Raw genomic sequence first — 18,073 nt, 5'->3', positions numbered from 1 at the left:
GAAAAACTTACTTATTCTATCATACTGCCATTTTTGTTTTTGGTTTTTCCTGATGATCTTTAATCAGTTTTCTTTTAATGTTTTTTTTTCTTTAGGTGAATAATTTGATCAAAACAACGTTAGGTCTTTATGGTAAGATCAATTTCTTGGTAAACAATGGAGGAGGCCAGTTCCTGTCTCCTGCTGAACAAATCACTTCAAAAGGATGGCATGCTGTGATTGAAACCAACTTGACAGGAACCTTCTATATGTGCAAAGCAGGCAAGTGGGATCAATAACCTGGGAAATCATGGTACATTTATTCTGAAATCTCAGAATACCCTGAAAGAGAAAGTGGGAGGGACCCGCGAGCCATCTGGCATCAACATTTACGGCCCTGATTTTTTTATATAGGTTTGTTCTTGTTGCTCAGTGTTGTTGAATCAGTTCTGTTCTGACTCACAGCGACCTTATATATAGGGTTTCCAAGTAGCAGCTGGTGGGTTTGAACTGCTGACCTTGTGGTTTGCAGTTCAGTGCTGATCCTACAGCACCACACCAGGAGTCCTCTCACACAGGTGTAGGGATGCAAATTGACACAATGATTTGGCAATATTTGTAAAATTTTATTACCCTTTGGTCTTACCTTATGTTTAGGGAGTGTATACTGAGAAAATTCTTGATCTGTGCAAAGATTGCGTTACATAGTTGTTAATAAAATTAGAGAAAATGCTCATACTTAATTTGTTTTTAAGATATGAATGTGTTCATGTGTTATAAGGACCAATTTATTAATTCTCTTCTGGGAGCATACCAGAGACAGAGTCCCACACTTTCTGAGTAACACTTTTTAACTTATATGTGTAGCCTTTGGGTTAAAGGTTATGTTTCATAGGCAGCAATATTAAACTCCTGAAGTTGGGTTTTATGGGCTCCCTTATTAATTAACCAAGATAGTTGTAGGATGACAAGATGTAGTCCCATGGGATTTCCAAGGCTGTAAATCTTTATGAAAGTTGACTGCCACGTGCTTCAAGTTGCTGACCCTTCTGCTTAGGGGCGGAACACTTTAACCATTGCTCCACCAAGGCTCCTCTTTAAGTTAAAGGTCTTGCAAACATTCTTAACCTTCATCTTCTTCTAACAGTATAAAAGCTCTATACTAGTTGTGATACAGGATCTTGAACAAAACAGGCTCATTAATAGTATAGAACTTTACTTCTCCCTTACAGAAACATTTCTGGTAGTCTAGGGGTACTGCTGCTGCTGGGGACCGCTGAGTCAGTTCCAACTCAGAGTGACCCTTATAGGGTTCCCGAGGCTGTACATTTTTATGGGAACAGAAAACTTCATTTTTTCCCTGCGTAATGGCTGGATTCAGACCTGTGGGCCTTGGGGTCAGCAGCCCATTGCATAACTCACTACGCTCCTTTAGAAATAGTGTTAAAAAACAAACAAACAAAAACCCAAGCTAGTTGCCATCTTGACAATTCTGCTTCTCCATATGTGAGAGTAGAACTGTGCTCCACGGAGTTTTTAATGACTGATTTTTCAGAAGTAGATCACCAGACCTTTCTTTTGAGTGCCTCTAGGTGGACTTTCAGTTAGCACCCAAGGATTTAACCATTTGCACCACCCAAGGACGTCCACCCAAGGACTAGGGCTGTTGTTGTTGCTAAGTACTGTTCTATCAGTTCCAACTCACAGGCACCCTATAGATAGGGTTCTTCAGGAGTAGCTGGTGAGTTTGAACTGCCAACCCTGGGATATGCAGTCCAGTGCTGATCCTACAACACCACACCAGGAGTATAATAGTAATAATTCGGGACTGAGGATCATTCTTCTTGGACTATTCTTCTTGACATATAGCATGGATAAACCTCACATACATTATACTAGGTGAAAGAAGCTAGTCAAAAAGATCACATATTGTATGATTCCATGTATGTAATGTTCGAAAAGATGAATCTATAGAAACAGAAAGTAGATGAGTGTTTGCCTTGGGGTGGTTCGCAAAAAGGTAAGTGGAAACTTTTGGGGGGGTCAGGAAATGCTCTAAAACTGGGTTGTGGTGATAGATGTGCATCTTCTATTTTTAAATGGATCCAACTGCACATTTAGAATGGTTGAATTTTATGTTGTGTAAATTATACCTCAACAAGGCTTTTTCTTAAAAAAATAAAATGTAAGATGTGTCAGGCTGGCAGCATGCTGGGACAAGATTTGATTGGCCTGTCATTGTATCCTACAGTTTACAACTCCTGGATGAAAGAGCATGGAGGGTCTATTGTCAATATCACCGTCATTACTAGTTATGGATTTCCGTATGCTTCGTAAGCATTTTTATCTATTTCTTCTTTGTTTGAGAGTGTTGTTCTCTGATTGTGGGAAACTGAGGTAAGGAAATGTGGATCAAGATCACATCATAACTTTTATCTGAACTTTTAAAACTTTATGAAGCATTTTTCTTTATTTAAAATTTAAAAACATTATTCTAAACCATTGTCATTCAGATTAAGGATGCCAGATTTACCAAGAAAAGAAAGCACAGGGTGCCCATTTAAATAATTTTTTACTATAAATATATGTAAAATATAGCAAGCTAAGTGATACTGAAATTCAAATTCTAGTTTGTTTATCTGAAATTAAAATTTAACTGAGTGCTCTGTATTTTTATCTGGCAGTCCTAATCTAGATATTACTAAACTAGGTATTAGTATTTGGGGACAGTCTTCATTACAGTGTGAAATAAAAATCAAATCTGTGTGTTAATTTAGATTTGAATTTAGATGTGAATTTAATATTCAGTTTGAGACTGGACTGTTAGATTGTTGTTGTTGTTGTTGTTAGGTGCCGTGGAGTCGGTTCCGACTCATAGCGACCCTGTACAGGGTTTCCGGGGCTGTAAATCTTTAAGGGAGCAGAAAGCCTCATCTTTCTCCCGCGGAACAGCTGGTAGTTTACTCCTAACAAATGACCCAGAATTTTTTTTCTAAAAGTCTCTAAGGTTTTATACTTCTCTTTTTAAATTTTTATTATGAATTAGATGAAGATTTACACAACAAACCAATTTCTTATTCAACAATTCCTACACATTTTGTTTCATGTCATTGATGGCGACCCCCACAATGCGACATCAGTCATCCGACTTCCTTCCTGTGCTTCCCATTTCCATTCCTCATTGCTTGCTAACCCTTTCTAACTTCTTGTTGAGTGTTGTCCTTGGGTAAAAGCTTCCCTCTGGTCTTGAATGGTTGAGTGTTTTCATGAGTGGGTACCTACCTAGTGTTAGGATTTGTACTTCTAATTAATCACATGTTAGCAGAGAGTGTGCTTCCTCTAAGCAAACGGACGTCAACTTACACACTTTCTGTGTGGCTTGAAATAGCATCTGAACAGGCTTAAGCAAAAACCTAAGGCATTGGTTTTCAAAGTGTGGTTTCTGGACTGGCAGCATGAGAATCACCTGGGAACTTGTTAGAAAGGCAGATTCCCAAGCTCCACTCCAGACCAACTGCACCAGAAACTCTGAGCATGGGCCCCAACAAAGTACTGTGTTTATAAACCTTACAGGTGATTCTATGTGGGACCTGCTAGGTTCAGGCATGATGTTGTCAGGGATCTGCCTCTCCTGTTGGCTTTGCTTGCCTTGCTTTCACCTTCATTTTCAGGTGGGTGGTACCTAGAGATCAACACTGGAGTAGCCAAGAATGCTTCTCAAACAGTGCCAGGAGAAAAACAAGAAAGCACTAGCCAAAGCCTTAGAGAGTATTCTCATGATCTGACCCTGCCGGGGCCATGTGTCCAGCCCTGTGGGAATGGGGGTACAGTGCTATATATGCATGCTCAGCCAAGGACTGAAGAAGTGGGGTCAAACCCACTTGGTCGTGTACTTAGGCTTGCTCAAATGGAAAGTAAGATGCTGTGACCAAAAACAGGGAGGAAGGATGCAAGGCAGGCAAAATGTACTTCCTCTCCTTGCCTGTTATTCTTTACTTACTACCTTACTGTGGTGTAGTGAATCATCTAATGTCTCCTCTAGCCATAGTCTGTAACTTCCACCAAACAACATTTTTGCCCTGCGGTGTCTGGGTAGAAGAAGGTGGGAGAAGATACTGATAGATTGACTCGATCTAGCTGTGGATATCAGCAGGGTTCATTGTATTTGTTAAAACTTGGAACTTTAGTATGTGTTTACAATAAGCCATCTCAGAAGCAGGAGGGGGGATCTCCCTACTATCAAAGAAGAGGAGCCAGGAGTGGAGGGTGTCAGTTGGCCCCCAAGATCCCTGTGCATTGAACCTCCATGACCCAGGACAGAAAGCTGTGACCCTAGAGGAGTGGCAGAGAAGTAGCAGCAGCAGAACCAAGACCCAGAGTGTGAGACAGAGCAGTGGACTCCCTGCCCATGGAGCAAGTCAAGCTGAGGGACACTGGGCAGGACACTTGCTTTCAGAGTGGGGTACCTCCAGACTCTTAATTGGAGGGGCTAGCTTTGCTGATCCACAGAGCTAGAGCCAAGTGCCTTTAGGCAGAGGCTTATGGTGGAGTGGTGTGTCCCCTGCGTATTTGTCAGCAGCCCTGTGAATTTTGTTAACATTCTGAGAGCAGAGACAGGCCTGTTTGAGGAGCACGGCTGGGGAGGGGCTGTCCTGACTCTGTGCCTTGAGCACTTTCTAATCTAGTGTTGTAACTTGTAACTGCTTTAATCAAACCTATAACTGGGAGGATGATGTCTGCAAATGGATATTGTTTTGAATACTCTTAAGTTGTTTTTTAACTTATATTCATTTTTTTACTGAACCAAAATATATCACGATTTTCACCTTAGATCAAGGTAGAGTACCAGGGACAGATTTTAGCTTCTACCTAAAACAACTGAAAAAAGGAACAAAATATATGAAACAATGACACTCAAGACAGTGGACATCAGGCAGTGAAAGACAGTAATATCTGAAAATAGCAAAGAAATGAGGTGATCCCTTGTTATTACTTCAGTTTATTTAGTGAGAAAAGTTTCTGGATCATGACTCAGCTAGACGCACTGAGGCAGTTGAGAGAAAGAACTGCGAGACCAGAGAATTCAAGGCGGTTCGTTTGCAGGACAGAATACTGGAGAAAAGAGAGCTGCGGTGATAGAGCAATCGATCTGCAAAGGTTCTTCTTTGGGTATTAATTGAATACTGATCAGTACATGCACAAGAAAAAACTGAGTCTGGAGAAAGAACCACCTGAAAGGATTTAGAGACAACAGCGCTTGGAGCCCACCCTTCCAGGGCCTTTTCTCAACATCCAGATTATAAAACTTCATAACTAAAAACAGCTAAACCAAAAACTCTTGGTCCTGCTTCATTGTTGTTGATAAGTGCCATTGAGTTGTTTCCAACTCTTATGGAAGCATAAAGTTTCATCTGTCTCTTGAGAAATGCCTGGTGGACTGGTATGGCTAACCTTGTGGATAGCAGCCCAATGCATAACCCATCCTACTAAACAATGCATAAAGTCAAGTCACAAAAGGATAAAACCTGTTCTAAGTAATCTAATAGCATTCTATAGCAAAGTGCAAGAATGTTTATAGGATATAAAAACACTCAGCACTTAACAAGGTGAAAAATTACAATGTCTGGAATTCAATAAAAAAAAAAAAAACTACCAGGTGTCCAAAGAAGCCTGTTTTGATTGAATATATATCCATGATGAGGAGAAAACTGATCAATCAAAACAGGCTCAGAAATGACACAGATGATTAAATTAGTAGACAAGGACTTTAAAACAGTTACTATTATATTCTATATGTTCAAGAAACTAAAGGACAGATGAAACATGCTAAGTAGAATCATAGAAGGTATTAAAAAAGGCCAAAATCAATCTTACAGAAATGAAAAGTATAATATCTGAGATGAAAAATTCACTGGATAGGATTAATGACTCATTAGATAAAGTGTTAACAATCGCAACTATCCAAGCAGTCTGGTAGCGTAGTGGTTATGAATCAGGCTGCTAACCTCAAGGTCGGCAGTTCGAAACTACCAGCTGTTCTGTGGAAGATGAGGCTTTCTGCTCCTGTAAAGATTTACAGCCTCGGAAACCCTATACAGGGTCACTATGAGTCGGAATCGACTCCACAGTACTTAACAACAACAACAACAAAGCGAAACACTCAGAGAAAAAGGCAACACAAAATGAACAAACCATCAGTAAACAGTGAGATGATTATATGTGTAATTGGAGCCCCTGCAGAAGAGAGAGAAGGTGAGGGACAGAAAAAGCTTTTAAAGAAAACTGTTTGAAACTTTTTCAAATTTGATGAAAATTACTCGATAGCAACTAACAACATCATAATCCTATAGATCCAAGAATCTCAATGAAACTAAAGTACAAGAAACATGAAGAAAACTATAACAAGATACATCACAATCATATTGCTTAAAACCAGGGATACAGCAGAAATATTAAAATCAGCTAGAGGAAAAATGCTCTATAAAGAACAAAGATAAAGATGACAGCAGATTTCTTGTTGTAAACAATACTTTTCAGAAGATAGAGTAACATTTTTAAAGTATTGAAAGAAAAAAAAATCAACCCAGAATTCTTTACCCAGTGAATAGTTTTCAAAAAGAAAGGCAAAATGAAGACTTTTTCAAATGTACAAATTCTGAAAGAATTCATTACCAGCCGACCTGCACCAAAAGAAATGTTAAAGTCCAACAACATTTGCTAAATAACATCTTTTCATCATTACTTTCAAATGTGTTTGTGTTGAAAGAAAATAATTCCTGATTAGTTTTATAAGCTTGTTTCTCTACAATAAATTACCCTATATTTGGTTCTGAAGATCATGTAATCAGAATTTTCTAAGCAATAATATCTGTGTACCTTCTGCAAGAGCTCCCCCTACTATTGCAAACCAATGCTTTGTATCCTTTTTCTGAAAAAATTATTTAAGTTTATTTTTTACTAATTTATTTTAAAGTTTATTTTTAAAGAGGTCTGCTGCACAAGACCTCTTTAAAGTGTCCAAGAGCAAAGATGTCAGTTTGAGGACTAAGGTGTGCCTGACCCACTCATGGATTTCCAGTAGCCTCATATGCCTGTAAAAGTTAGACATTGAATAAAGAAGGCTGCAGAAGACTATTAAAAGCACACTGGACTTCCAGAGGAACAAACAAATCTATATTTCGGACATATTATCAGGAGGGACTTGTCCCTGAGAAGAAGGACATCATTCTTGGTAAAGTGGAGGGTCAGCCAAAAAGAGGAAGACACCCAATGAGCTGGATGGACTCAGTGGCAGCAGCAAAGGGCTGAAGCGTAGTAGTAATTTATGTGCGATTGGCAGTGTTTTGTTGAGCATATGGTTGATAAGAGTCGATACAAACTCGACAGCACCTAACGACAACAACCAGATGACTTCTGTTCCAAGCTAGTTAAAATTTGAAACTATCAAGCAGCAGAGACAGAATACTGTAGCACAGAGGCAGCTTTGCGCACACACTTAGGTCCTTGCCCACCTGGCCGCCGCACTGTGGTGCAGGAGACTCAGTTCTAGAATTCGTACAAGACCAGGCAGTGTTTCCTTCTGTTGTGCATGGGCTCGCTATGAGTCAGAACGAACTCATCATCACCTAATAACAACAACAAACACATTGTCTTTTTAAGGCCTTATTGTGAATTGAGTGAAAGTTTACAAGACAGGTCAGGTTTACATTCAACAAATCATATCCTTTGTTTCATTACGATGATTATAAGCTCCACTATGTACCATCAGTTAACAACATTTCTCTCTATTCATTTTAGCTCTTTTTTTAAAAAACACTCAGGCATATATAATAATTTATACCACCAAAGGGCACATTCTGCAAGTCTGTCTCCTGGTTGCCAGCTCTTAGTCCCTCTCTTTCCATGAATCTAGAGTCCTCAACTGCTCCCTCTTGCCATGTCCCCATCTCTGCCTCCATCTCTGGTGTCCCTGCTCGGATAAGGTTATACATTCCACTTGTGCTATTCTTCCTTGATGGTCCTAGGGTCCTCTGTTTCTGGACTATAAGATTAACTACTCCCTCCTGTTTATTACAAATTGTTTTGTTACAATTGTGACAGTCACAATTAGTCATGATGACAATTACGCACTATTGAATCATAAGAATCTTATCCCTATCACCAGACCTATCTAGACAAGATGAAAATTATCCAATGGTGACTCTATCTTCCCACACACACTCTTAAACTAAAGTCCCTCTTGAAACCTTGTAAGCCCGTCACTTCATGCCTTTATCGCCCCCTCATTTTAGGTAGCCAACACAAACAAATTTTGATGTCTAAAAAGTCTATTGATATTTCTAACCATATGTATGAATTTCATATACTTTGTTATCTAAAATTGATGAAAAAAATATCCACATCCTTGTAACCCTCAAATTTACTAATTTTTTTTTTCTCTTAGAAAAAAATTCTCTTATGCATATGGTAATTTGGGGGGACCTCAGGCAGCCTAAGCAATGTGAGATTTGTTTGACTATCAGAGAGTTTAATGTTATAGGTTGAATGTTGTTGTTGTTGTTGTTGAGTGCCATCGAGTCGGGTCCGACCCATAGCGACCCTGTACAGGGTTTCCGAGGGTGTAAATCTTTACGGGAGTAGAAAGCCTCATCTTTCTCCCGCGGAGCGGCTGGTAGTTTCGAACCGCTGACCTTAAGGTTCGCAGCCCGATTCGTAACCACTACGCTATATATAGGTTGAATATGTTCCCCCAAAATGTATGTTGTAAATCCTGACCTCTTTGCCTGTGGTTATAATCCCATTTGGGAATGGTTTGACTTTGTTATGCTAATGAGGCAGGGTTAGTGGAGGGTGTATCTTGAGTCATTCTTTCTTGAGCTATAAAGAAAGATTAAATAACAAAGCAGAGAGCTGTTGTTAAGTACCTTCAAGTTAGTTCTAACTTATAGTGACCCTGTATAGTGTTTCCAAGGAGTGGCTGGTAGGTATGAGCTACTGACCTTGCAGTTAGCAGTCCAGTGCTTAATCTATAGTGACACACCAGAACTATAAACAGAAATAAAAAGATAGGGAAAGACTGATGCCAAGCCTCATAGAGATCTCCAAGGAACCAAAACACAAAAGCTGAAGAATCGAGGACCTTCCCCTAGTGTTTGACAGCGAAAGTCTTCCCTTCCAGCTGGTGCCCTGAATTTGGACTTCTAGCCTCTTAAGCTGTGAGAAAATAAATACCTGCTTGTTGACGCTCCCCACTTGAGAACTAAGACACTTGGTTTGTCTTTCATATTGGGTTACCTGGTTCTATACTCATTGCTTAGACAAAGACTCAACAAGATATAAAACTTTTAACTAGAATGCTCTTGCTGGGCTTTGTCTGGTCATTGGCACAACAGTCAGTTTAGGTAACTGAGAGAAAAGGTCAACAGAAGCTGATTGCAATGTTTGTTTTGTTTTTAAAAGGCATAGTGGAGCTGCAAGAGAAGGTATCCACAACCTCACCAAAACCTTAGCTTTGGAATGGGCCAGCAGTGGAGTAAGGATGAACTGTGTTGCACCTGTAGGTAAACTATTTATGTGAAAGCTGTTGACAAATTGTGCTTTTCTCAAACCATTTATGCTGTTGATAGGGGTATATGTACATGTAGTAATGAAGATTTACTTTACAAAATACAGATGAAATCAGAAAGTCTAATTTGTATTACAGCAGATTGTCTTTTTGACAATCAGATTGTTACAAAGGTTATATTAAGTTAATGATTCTCAATTTTGGTTGTATATTAAAATTATCTGTTAAACGTTTGAAAAATAGTGATATATAAACTTAACCCCAAATCGTGGGGTCCAGGCATCTATATTTGTAAGAGTTCCCTTGGAAATTTAAATGCACATTGAAGGTTGAGAATCACTGCTTTGAAGAATGAATTTTTTAAAGCTTACTTGGTATTTCTTTGCACACCATTAATCCTTTTCCAGGAAAAAGAGAACCCTAAAGTCAGAGTTTTTTGGAGAGGAACTCCCAGTTAAAGAGTCTCTGAAATATTAAGTAAATGACAAGAAAAATAATCACAATGTAGTCAACTTCAAAACTATCATTTTTTTGTGAAGTAAGCCATAGCTTAAGCATCCTTATTACGTACTGATTTGTACTCCAAAAGAGACATTACACTAAATATCTGTCATTCTACAAAACTCAACTTCCTCCAAAATTCCATTTCTTCTGTGAAGTTTCCTAGTCATTATTATGATAATCATCTCCACCTGGAAAACCCTTGCATCTGTGGATATGATCTATAGTTCTAGTTGTATAGTATGCATAGATGCCATTGTCCATACTACTCAGTGGCAACTAAGTATGAACTTAGTTCACACTTGTTGAAGTCAGTAGAAAAATGTCTCCAACAAAATTGCAAGGTTCTGGAAGCCAAAGACTTCATATCCCTTCAGTCCTCCATAACTTACATTGTTCTTGTTGAATACCATCAAGTTGGTACCAACTCACAGTGACTCTGTGTAGGGTTTCCAAGGAGCAGCTGGTAAGTTTGAACCACTGACCTTATGGTTCAAACCGACCTTGTGATCCAGTGTTTTATCCCACTGGATAAAACCTACCCATTTCCACTCAAATATCCCAAACCCACTGCCATCGAGTCGGTTCCTACTCAGAGTGATCATATATAGGATTGAACTGCAAAGTCAGTGGTTCAAGCTCACCAGCTGCTCCTTGGAAACCCTATACAAGGTCGCTATGGGTCAGAATCGACTCGACAGCACTTAACAACAACAACAAAACAACAAGGTCTTTATAAAGCAGACAGCCTCATCTTTCTTGCACAGGACATCTGTGGGTTTGAACTGCCAACTTTCTGGTTAGCAGCCCAATGCCTAACCGAGAGTGACATCAGGACTCTTTCAGGTATTTATAGGGAAAACTAAATATAGTACAGTCTTAATGTTAGTACCTTGGAATAATGGCTCTCTTGGACATTTTTCATAGTATGTTACTATTATAAGTACAGTTTTAACTCATGTTTGTCCTCTAGAGAATCTGCAGCTTTCAAAGGTTATAAGCAGTTTGATTGGAAGCCAATATGTCTCCCCAGTATCATCTGGAGTAATTAATACTTCCAAATATTTCTCATCTTAGTTTCACCTCATTTTTCTTCTCTCTCCTCCCCATAACTTCTGTGTAGGTATAAGCCAACAACAAAAAGTTTTATTATCCTGTTGTATACAGTTTTTTATAACACTATTTCAAAGCCCTTGAAAACTATTGAAAAATAAAGAAAAGAATTCTTAATTAAAATGCTAGCTTATTTATATTAGTTTTAAATGTTTTGTTTGTAATTTCACTCAGTGAAAAGCCAAGACAACATTGCATTTTCTAAAGGTCTCATTTAGCCATTGGCCGGTCTCTCCTTGCAAAGAAGCCAAGTTCCATTGTTCCTAGTCAAGGCCTTTCTAAATTACTCATACAATTAGGCCTTATAGGAGCCAAGTCTTTTATGAACAAAATCCAAGGCTTGATTGACTATTAAGGGAAAAGAGATCACAGACTGAGCATTCAGATAATCCAAGTTGACTTCCAAGAAATTTGGAAGATGGCTAAATTCATATTTGTGTCCATTTCAGTGGAATGTGGAAATCATTGAACAATATCATTATTATCACAAGCAAGTAAAATTATGCTGAAGATAATTCAAAATCAGTTGCAATAGTACATTGACAGGGAACTACCAGAAATTCAAGCTAAATTCAGAAGAGGACATGAAACTAGGGATATCACTGTTGACATCACATGGATCTTGGCTGAAAGCAGAGAATATCAGAAAGATGTTTACTGTACTTTATTGACTATGCAAAGTCTTTTGACTGGATCATGACAAACTATGGGGAACATTGTAAAGAATGGATTATTTCAGAACACTTAATTGTGCTCATGAGGAATCTGTACATAGACCAAGAGGCAGTTGTCCAAATAAGACAAAGGGAAAAGTGCTTCTGGAGTGTATCCTTTCACCATATTTATTCAAATCTGTATGCTGAGCATATAATCCGAGAAGCTGGATTATATAAAGAAGAACACAGCATCAGAATTTAAGGAAGACTCACTAACAATCTGCGATATGAGATGATACAACCTTGCTTGCTGGAAGCCAAGAGGACTTAAAATACTTACTAATGAAAATCAAAGACTACAGCCTTCCATAAAGGATTGTACTTCAATGTAAAGAAGATAAAAATCCTCACAACTGGACTCATAAATAACATCATGATAAATGAAAAGATTGAAGTTGTCAAGGACTTCATTCTTCTTGGATCAAGTATCAACACTCATGGAAGCAGTAGTCAAGAGATCAAATGATGTATTGCGCTAGGTAAATCTGCTGCACAAGACCTCTTTAAAGTGTTTAAGAGCAAAGATAACAGTTTGAGGACTAAGGTGTGCCTGACCCAAGCCCTGGTGTTTTCAGTAGCCTCATATACATGTGAAAGTTGGACAGTGAATAATGATGATTGTAGAATAATCGATGGTGTTAGAGAAGATTATTAAAAGTACTGCCAGAAGAACAAACAAATCAGTTTTGGAAGAAGTGCAACCAAAATGTTCCTTAGAAGCCAGGATGGTGAGACTTCATCTATCATACTTTGAACATGTTATCAGGAGGAACCAGTCCCTGGAGAAGGACAACATGCTTGGTAAAATGGAGGGTCAGTGAAAAAGAGGAAGACCCTAATGAGATGCACTGATATGATGGCAGCAGCAGTGGACTGAAATATAACAATTGTGAGGATGGCCCAGGACTGGGCAGTTTGTGATTCTTTTGTGTATAGGGTCTCTATGAGTTGGACGTGATTCGGTGGCATCTAAGACCACCAGTTGAGTATTCTAAGACAGTTTTGAGAAAAACTCATATGAGATAAAGGAACACTGGTGGTGCTGTGGTTAAAGTATTTATAGGAATGTTTCTAGTGAATTTAGTCCACTTAATTATCTGGAGTGGAGCCCTGTTGTTGTGTGGTAGGATAAGCATTGGACTGCTAACCATAGATTGGTGGCTCAAACCCACTGGCTTCTCCTTGGAAACACTATTCAGAGTTGCTATGAATAGAAACTGACTCAATGACACTTAACAACAGCAACAGTTTTCTGGTGTGGCGCTGAAGCTCTAATCAGGAGGTTGCTTGTTCAAAGCCACCAGCCACTCCTTGGAATCTCTGTATAGGGGAACAGTGGGTCAGAACCAACCCAATAGCACTTAATAGCACTTAAAATTTTTTTTCTGGTATGGAGCCCTGATGGCAGTGAGTAAGTAAGCACTTACTGCTAACTGAAAGGTCAGAAATTCGAACCCACCAGCTGCTCGATGGGAGCAAAATGTGTCAGTCGGCTTCCATCGAGAACGCAGACTTAGAAACTCATGGGGCAGCCCTCCTCAATACTATATGCTGCTATGAGTTGGAACCAACTTGGTAGCATTGGATTTAACTTTCTGGTGTTAGTTGCGGATCATTAGAGACAATCTTTGGGCTGTCAATACAGTCTTTACAAAATGTCAATACAGTCTTTACAAAAATGTCTTTACAGTCAACATTTAACTTTATGTACTATATTTTGTTTCTGTTTTTTTTTCTAATCGTAGGGAACCATTTACTCTAAGACTGCTTTTGACAACTATGGTCATATGGCAGATGATTTATTTGGGAATTTTAGGAATATCCCAGCTAAGAGACTTGGAGTTCCTGAAGAGGTAAGAGACATTTCCAGCATTGGTGAAAATTACTGGGTTTTATACCTTGACAATTTGTAACATTTGCTACCCTTTTTATATGACCTGGTTTTCTGATAGAAATTATTTCTCCCACTACTTCCAAACCATTTCCTCTATGCTTCTGTTTGTGTTTTGGATACTAGCCACAGCCTTTACTGAGGAGTGAATGCAGTGTGAAATAAGAACAGCATGTTTAATTCTTTGATTGCATATCTCAACTACATTATCTTATTGCTTGGTACTTTTCAATATATAGGACCCTCAGTAAATCAGATCATTGTGACTATATGAAGTTCTACACAAAATTTCAGTATGGAAACCAGATGTGAATATGTAAATACCAATAGCTTTTAAAAATGCTAACAATACCAGTCTTAAAATGCAATTACAATATATGTACTTTTTTGCAATGATAATAAAAACTAAAATGCCCAGGATTAAATTTATCTCTAAAGGGTAAAATAACAACAACAACAATAACAAAAAACTAAAGAACAGAAAGACCAAAATAAACACGAAACATGTCATATTTCTCAATGGAGGTAATCAATTTTATTTAAAAGTCCGAGTTTCCATAAATTAATCTACAGACTTGCTGTTATGTGCCCTTGACTCAGTTCTGACAGGGTTTCCGAAGCTATATCTTTACAGGAGCAGAAAGCCCCATCTCTCTCCAGTGGGGTGGCTGGTAGAGTCAAATTGCTGACCTTGAGGTTAGCAGCCCTGTGCATAACCCACCATGCTGCTAGAGCTCCTTCATAAATGTATATACTCGGAATTTAGCAAACTGATTCAAAAGTTTATCTAAGAAAAATATTTATGCAAGAACAGCCAAAAACATCTTGAAAAATAATGGCAGAATTTTCTTTTACAGATATCAGAATACTATAAAACCAAATAGCCCTGTAGCATAGTGGGTTACTAACCACAGGTCAGCAGTTTGAATCTACAAGGTGCTCTGCAGGAGAAAGATGAGACTTTCTGCTCCCATAGAGATTTATAGCCTCAGAAGCCCTATACAGTGTTTCTGTGAGTTGGAATGCACTTAATGGTATACCACAATAAAACTAAATAAGGAGACTACATATAAATGGACACAATGATTTTAAGTCTGGGTACTTATACTGTAACTGAATGAAATTATTGGAACAGACTGGATTCTTGATTCAGACCAGATATGCATGTAGTTTAGTATAGGATAAAAATAGTATTTCAAATCTATGAGGAAAGCAGGAGTCATACAGCAAAAGCTTTGAAGTAATTGGTTATTCATTTAGAAGTAATTAAATGAGATCCTCTTATCTCCTATCAATATAACTTTCAGATATATTAAGGGACTAAATTTTTTTTAAGCTATTAAAAGAAATAGAGTACCAATTCATATAACTACCTTTCATTATCAGTTTGATGTGTCTTTCAGAAAGTTACTATGTATAAACACAAAAATATGTATGTGCGTGTACCTATATTTGCATTTCTGAAAAATGGGATTCTACTTTATGCTTTTTGTCACAACTTGTTATGGATATACCATAATATATTTAATCAGACCTTATGGTTGGACATTTAGATTTTTATTATATAGATTCTTTCAATAAACATTGTTATAATAATTCTATAGTGAATCCTTGAATATCATCATGCTCTCCTGTGCAAAGTACACTTAAAATTCTAGGAGATAATGTGAAATCATTAGATGAAACATGTTATTCTCAGAGCTAATTTTTAATCAAAGGAATGATATAATTTTCATTTTGAACATAATATTCTTTATATGTGCATTGTATTATTATAAGGAATAAGAAAGAAAGAGACAAGGAGAGAAGCGTGGCTTCAACAGCAGGCAGGTTTATTGAGAGTAAACCTGGGAGGGAGTACACTAAGTCACCAAAGGAGACCAAGAGCCCACCTGTTTTCTTACAGACTGGGGTATTTAAGGCGGTATGGTCTGATACAGTTCTGGTGAGTTTTCAATGGGTGGGGTTATGGAGATTTTCCTGAAACTACCAGGGAAAGGGTCTTTTGGTATAATAAAGACTTAAGCTTTCCAGAGACCAGAAGCTAAAGCAGGACTTTATTCAGCGACACTTGGTGTACCTGCAATGCCATTTTGATGATCAGGAGCAGGGTCCTTCAATAATTGATTTTATTGTATTAAAATCAAAACAGAAACATTTACATTCTTATTAATTTAAATGTAATGGTAACAAATGTGTCACATACTAACATAACATTTTTAAAGTGAAAAATACCTCCATTTTCCAGAGCAAAACAAGAAGCAATTCAGTGGAAAGAATGGCATTGTTAATGCGTGGTTTAGTAGAATAGAACTGGATTATCATATCTTCCCTGCATTCAATCTTTTGCAGTATGTTGTTTTGGTTAAAGTATATGAAGAAAATCTGCCCTCACACTGATATGCAGATGGCAAAGGGAGGAACTATTAATAAGCTTTTCAGATAATTGTGGAATTTCTTGAAAAACAGTGGCTAGTTTAGCTTGATACTCAATCACACATTCTTTTCCTTAAAATAGCCATTATCCTTTATGTGCAGCCAAAATATATTTTTAAAATGGATACTTAAGGGTAGTGAGATAGTATAACGATTTTAACTGCTTCATAAAGGACTTTCTAAAGTTACATTGCCCTTCCCTTCCCATGAGTACTTGCAAGTAAAGAATAGTATAATGACTCAAAACTCACTACCACCTAGTCAATTCTGACTCATAGTGACCCCACATAGGGTTTCAGAGACTGTTAAGTCTTTACTGGGGCAGACGGCCTCATCTTTCTCTTGCAGAGCAGCTGGTGGTTTTCACCTGCCAACCTTGTGGTTAACAGCCGAAGGCGTACCCCTACAGTACCACCGGGGCTTGTAAATATAATGACTTGTCAGTAAGTGCTGTCAAGTTAGTTCTGACTCATAGCGACCTGTGTAGAGTTACCGAGGAACGGCTGGTAGGTTTGAGCCACCAACCTTGTGGTTCAAACTGACCTTACAGTCCAGTGCTTATCCTACAGTGCCATACCAGGACTCCAAATCTACCCTTTCATGTTACTGCCTTGGTTCATGCTTTAGTAGTTTTTCCACCATTGCCTTTGCAACATTCGTGCAAATGTCAACACAGTGAAAAAGATAAAAAAGGCCTTAGTATTATTATCAAGACCGTTTTGACCTTGCATACTCCTGAAAAGGTCTCAGGGACACCCAGGAATTTGCTAGCCGCACTTTGACAACTGCTAAGTGGGTGATTCCTTCAGAAAGCTTGATTGTGAAGGGAAAGAGAGATGAATAAAGAAAGCCTTCATGGGAAGAGAAATTTGAGGACATAAATGGGATGGTGGCCAGGAATGAGATGAAGACACAGCAGGGGAAGAGAGGGTGAACTCTGACGGGAAAGGAGTGAGTGGCTTCTCAGGTAGGGCTGGGGGCACCCATGGGCTCAGACTAACACTGAGGTGGAAGTGAAGTTGCATCCTTGTTCAATCCTGCTTCCTTCATGTCTTTTCCATTAGCTCCCCTTCAGTGTACCCGGTGTGCTCGAATCTCTACCTGCTCTGCTTCTAGGGAACCTGACCGAGGTGGACATGACCACCATTCCAACTATCACACTTGATCAGGGGGACCTGCAAAGTGGAGGAGCTCCATCCAAGTACAGGAATATGATTGGAAGCAGTTTCCCAACCAGGTCTCCCGAACATAGGAACAGTCACTAAACCAGGCCTCAGGAACCTGGAAACAAACACACCACCAGCTTCTGGTTTCCAGGGCACTCTTAGCACCAAGAATTGTTCCTTCAGACCCTGGTGTTAGCCCACTCACTCACTCGGTCCCCTCTCTCTCTGCCCCCATCTCTCTCTCCTGCTACTACCGTCAGCCTGAGGAGACAGAAACAAACTGCTTGTTTTAACAGAAAATTTAGTATGAATATTCATTAATATTGATATTGTTAACTAGAATAAAAACTAGAAACAAAAAACGAGAATTAGGTAGCTTACAGAATAAAAGAGAATACTAAGGTTTCACAGGTGAGGCGGTGCACTTGTAGAATTCTTGCCCTCCATGCAAGAGACCCTGTTCTGTTCCAGCCTGTGCATGTTGTGCACAGCCGCTACTCATCTGCCAGCAGAGAGCTTTCAGCAGAACTTTCAGACTAAGATGGACCAGGAAGAAAGGCCTGGTAATCTTCTTTTGAAAATCAGCCTTTGAAAACCCTATGGATCCCAATGGTTCCATTTACAAGAAATTGCGGGGGTGAGCCAGGGCTGGGCAACATTTCTTTTTGTGCATAGGGTCACCTTGAGTCAAAACCAATTTGATGGA

At 38.7% G+C, this 18,073-nt stretch overlaps 1 protein-coding gene across 1 annotated transcript in view; it reads left to right on the top strand.

Moving 5' to 3' along the window:
• Positions 1-17,466, top strand: part of PECR (peroxisomal trans-2-enoyl-CoA reductase) — a 31,383-nt gene extending 13,917 nt beyond the window's left edge. Inside the window, exons 3-7 of the mRNA XM_006867856.1 lie at positions 96-261; positions 2,231-2,312; positions 9,439-9,535; positions 13,620-13,727; positions 17,266-17,466. Coding sequence (XP_006867918.1) covers positions 96-261; positions 2,231-2,312; positions 9,439-9,535; positions 13,620-13,727; positions 17,266-17,466 — 654 coding nt within the window. The remainder of the gene's footprint in view (positions 1-95; positions 262-2,230; positions 2,313-9,438; positions 9,536-13,619; positions 13,728-17,265) is intronic.
• The last annotated feature ends 607 nt before the right edge of the window (positions 17,467-18,073 follow it).

This window comes from Chrysochloris asiatica, unplaced genomic scaffold, assembly GCF_000296735.1.
Source record: "Chrysochloris asiatica unplaced genomic scaffold, ChrAsi1.0 scaffold00110, whole genome shotgun sequence".
NCBI classification, from domain to species: Eukaryota; Metazoa; Chordata; class Mammalia; order Afrosoricida; family Chrysochloridae; genus Chrysochloris; species Chrysochloris asiatica.
The sequence above is the reverse complement of the archived record's forward strand: the minus strand, read 5'-3'. Positions and strand labels throughout refer to the sequence as shown.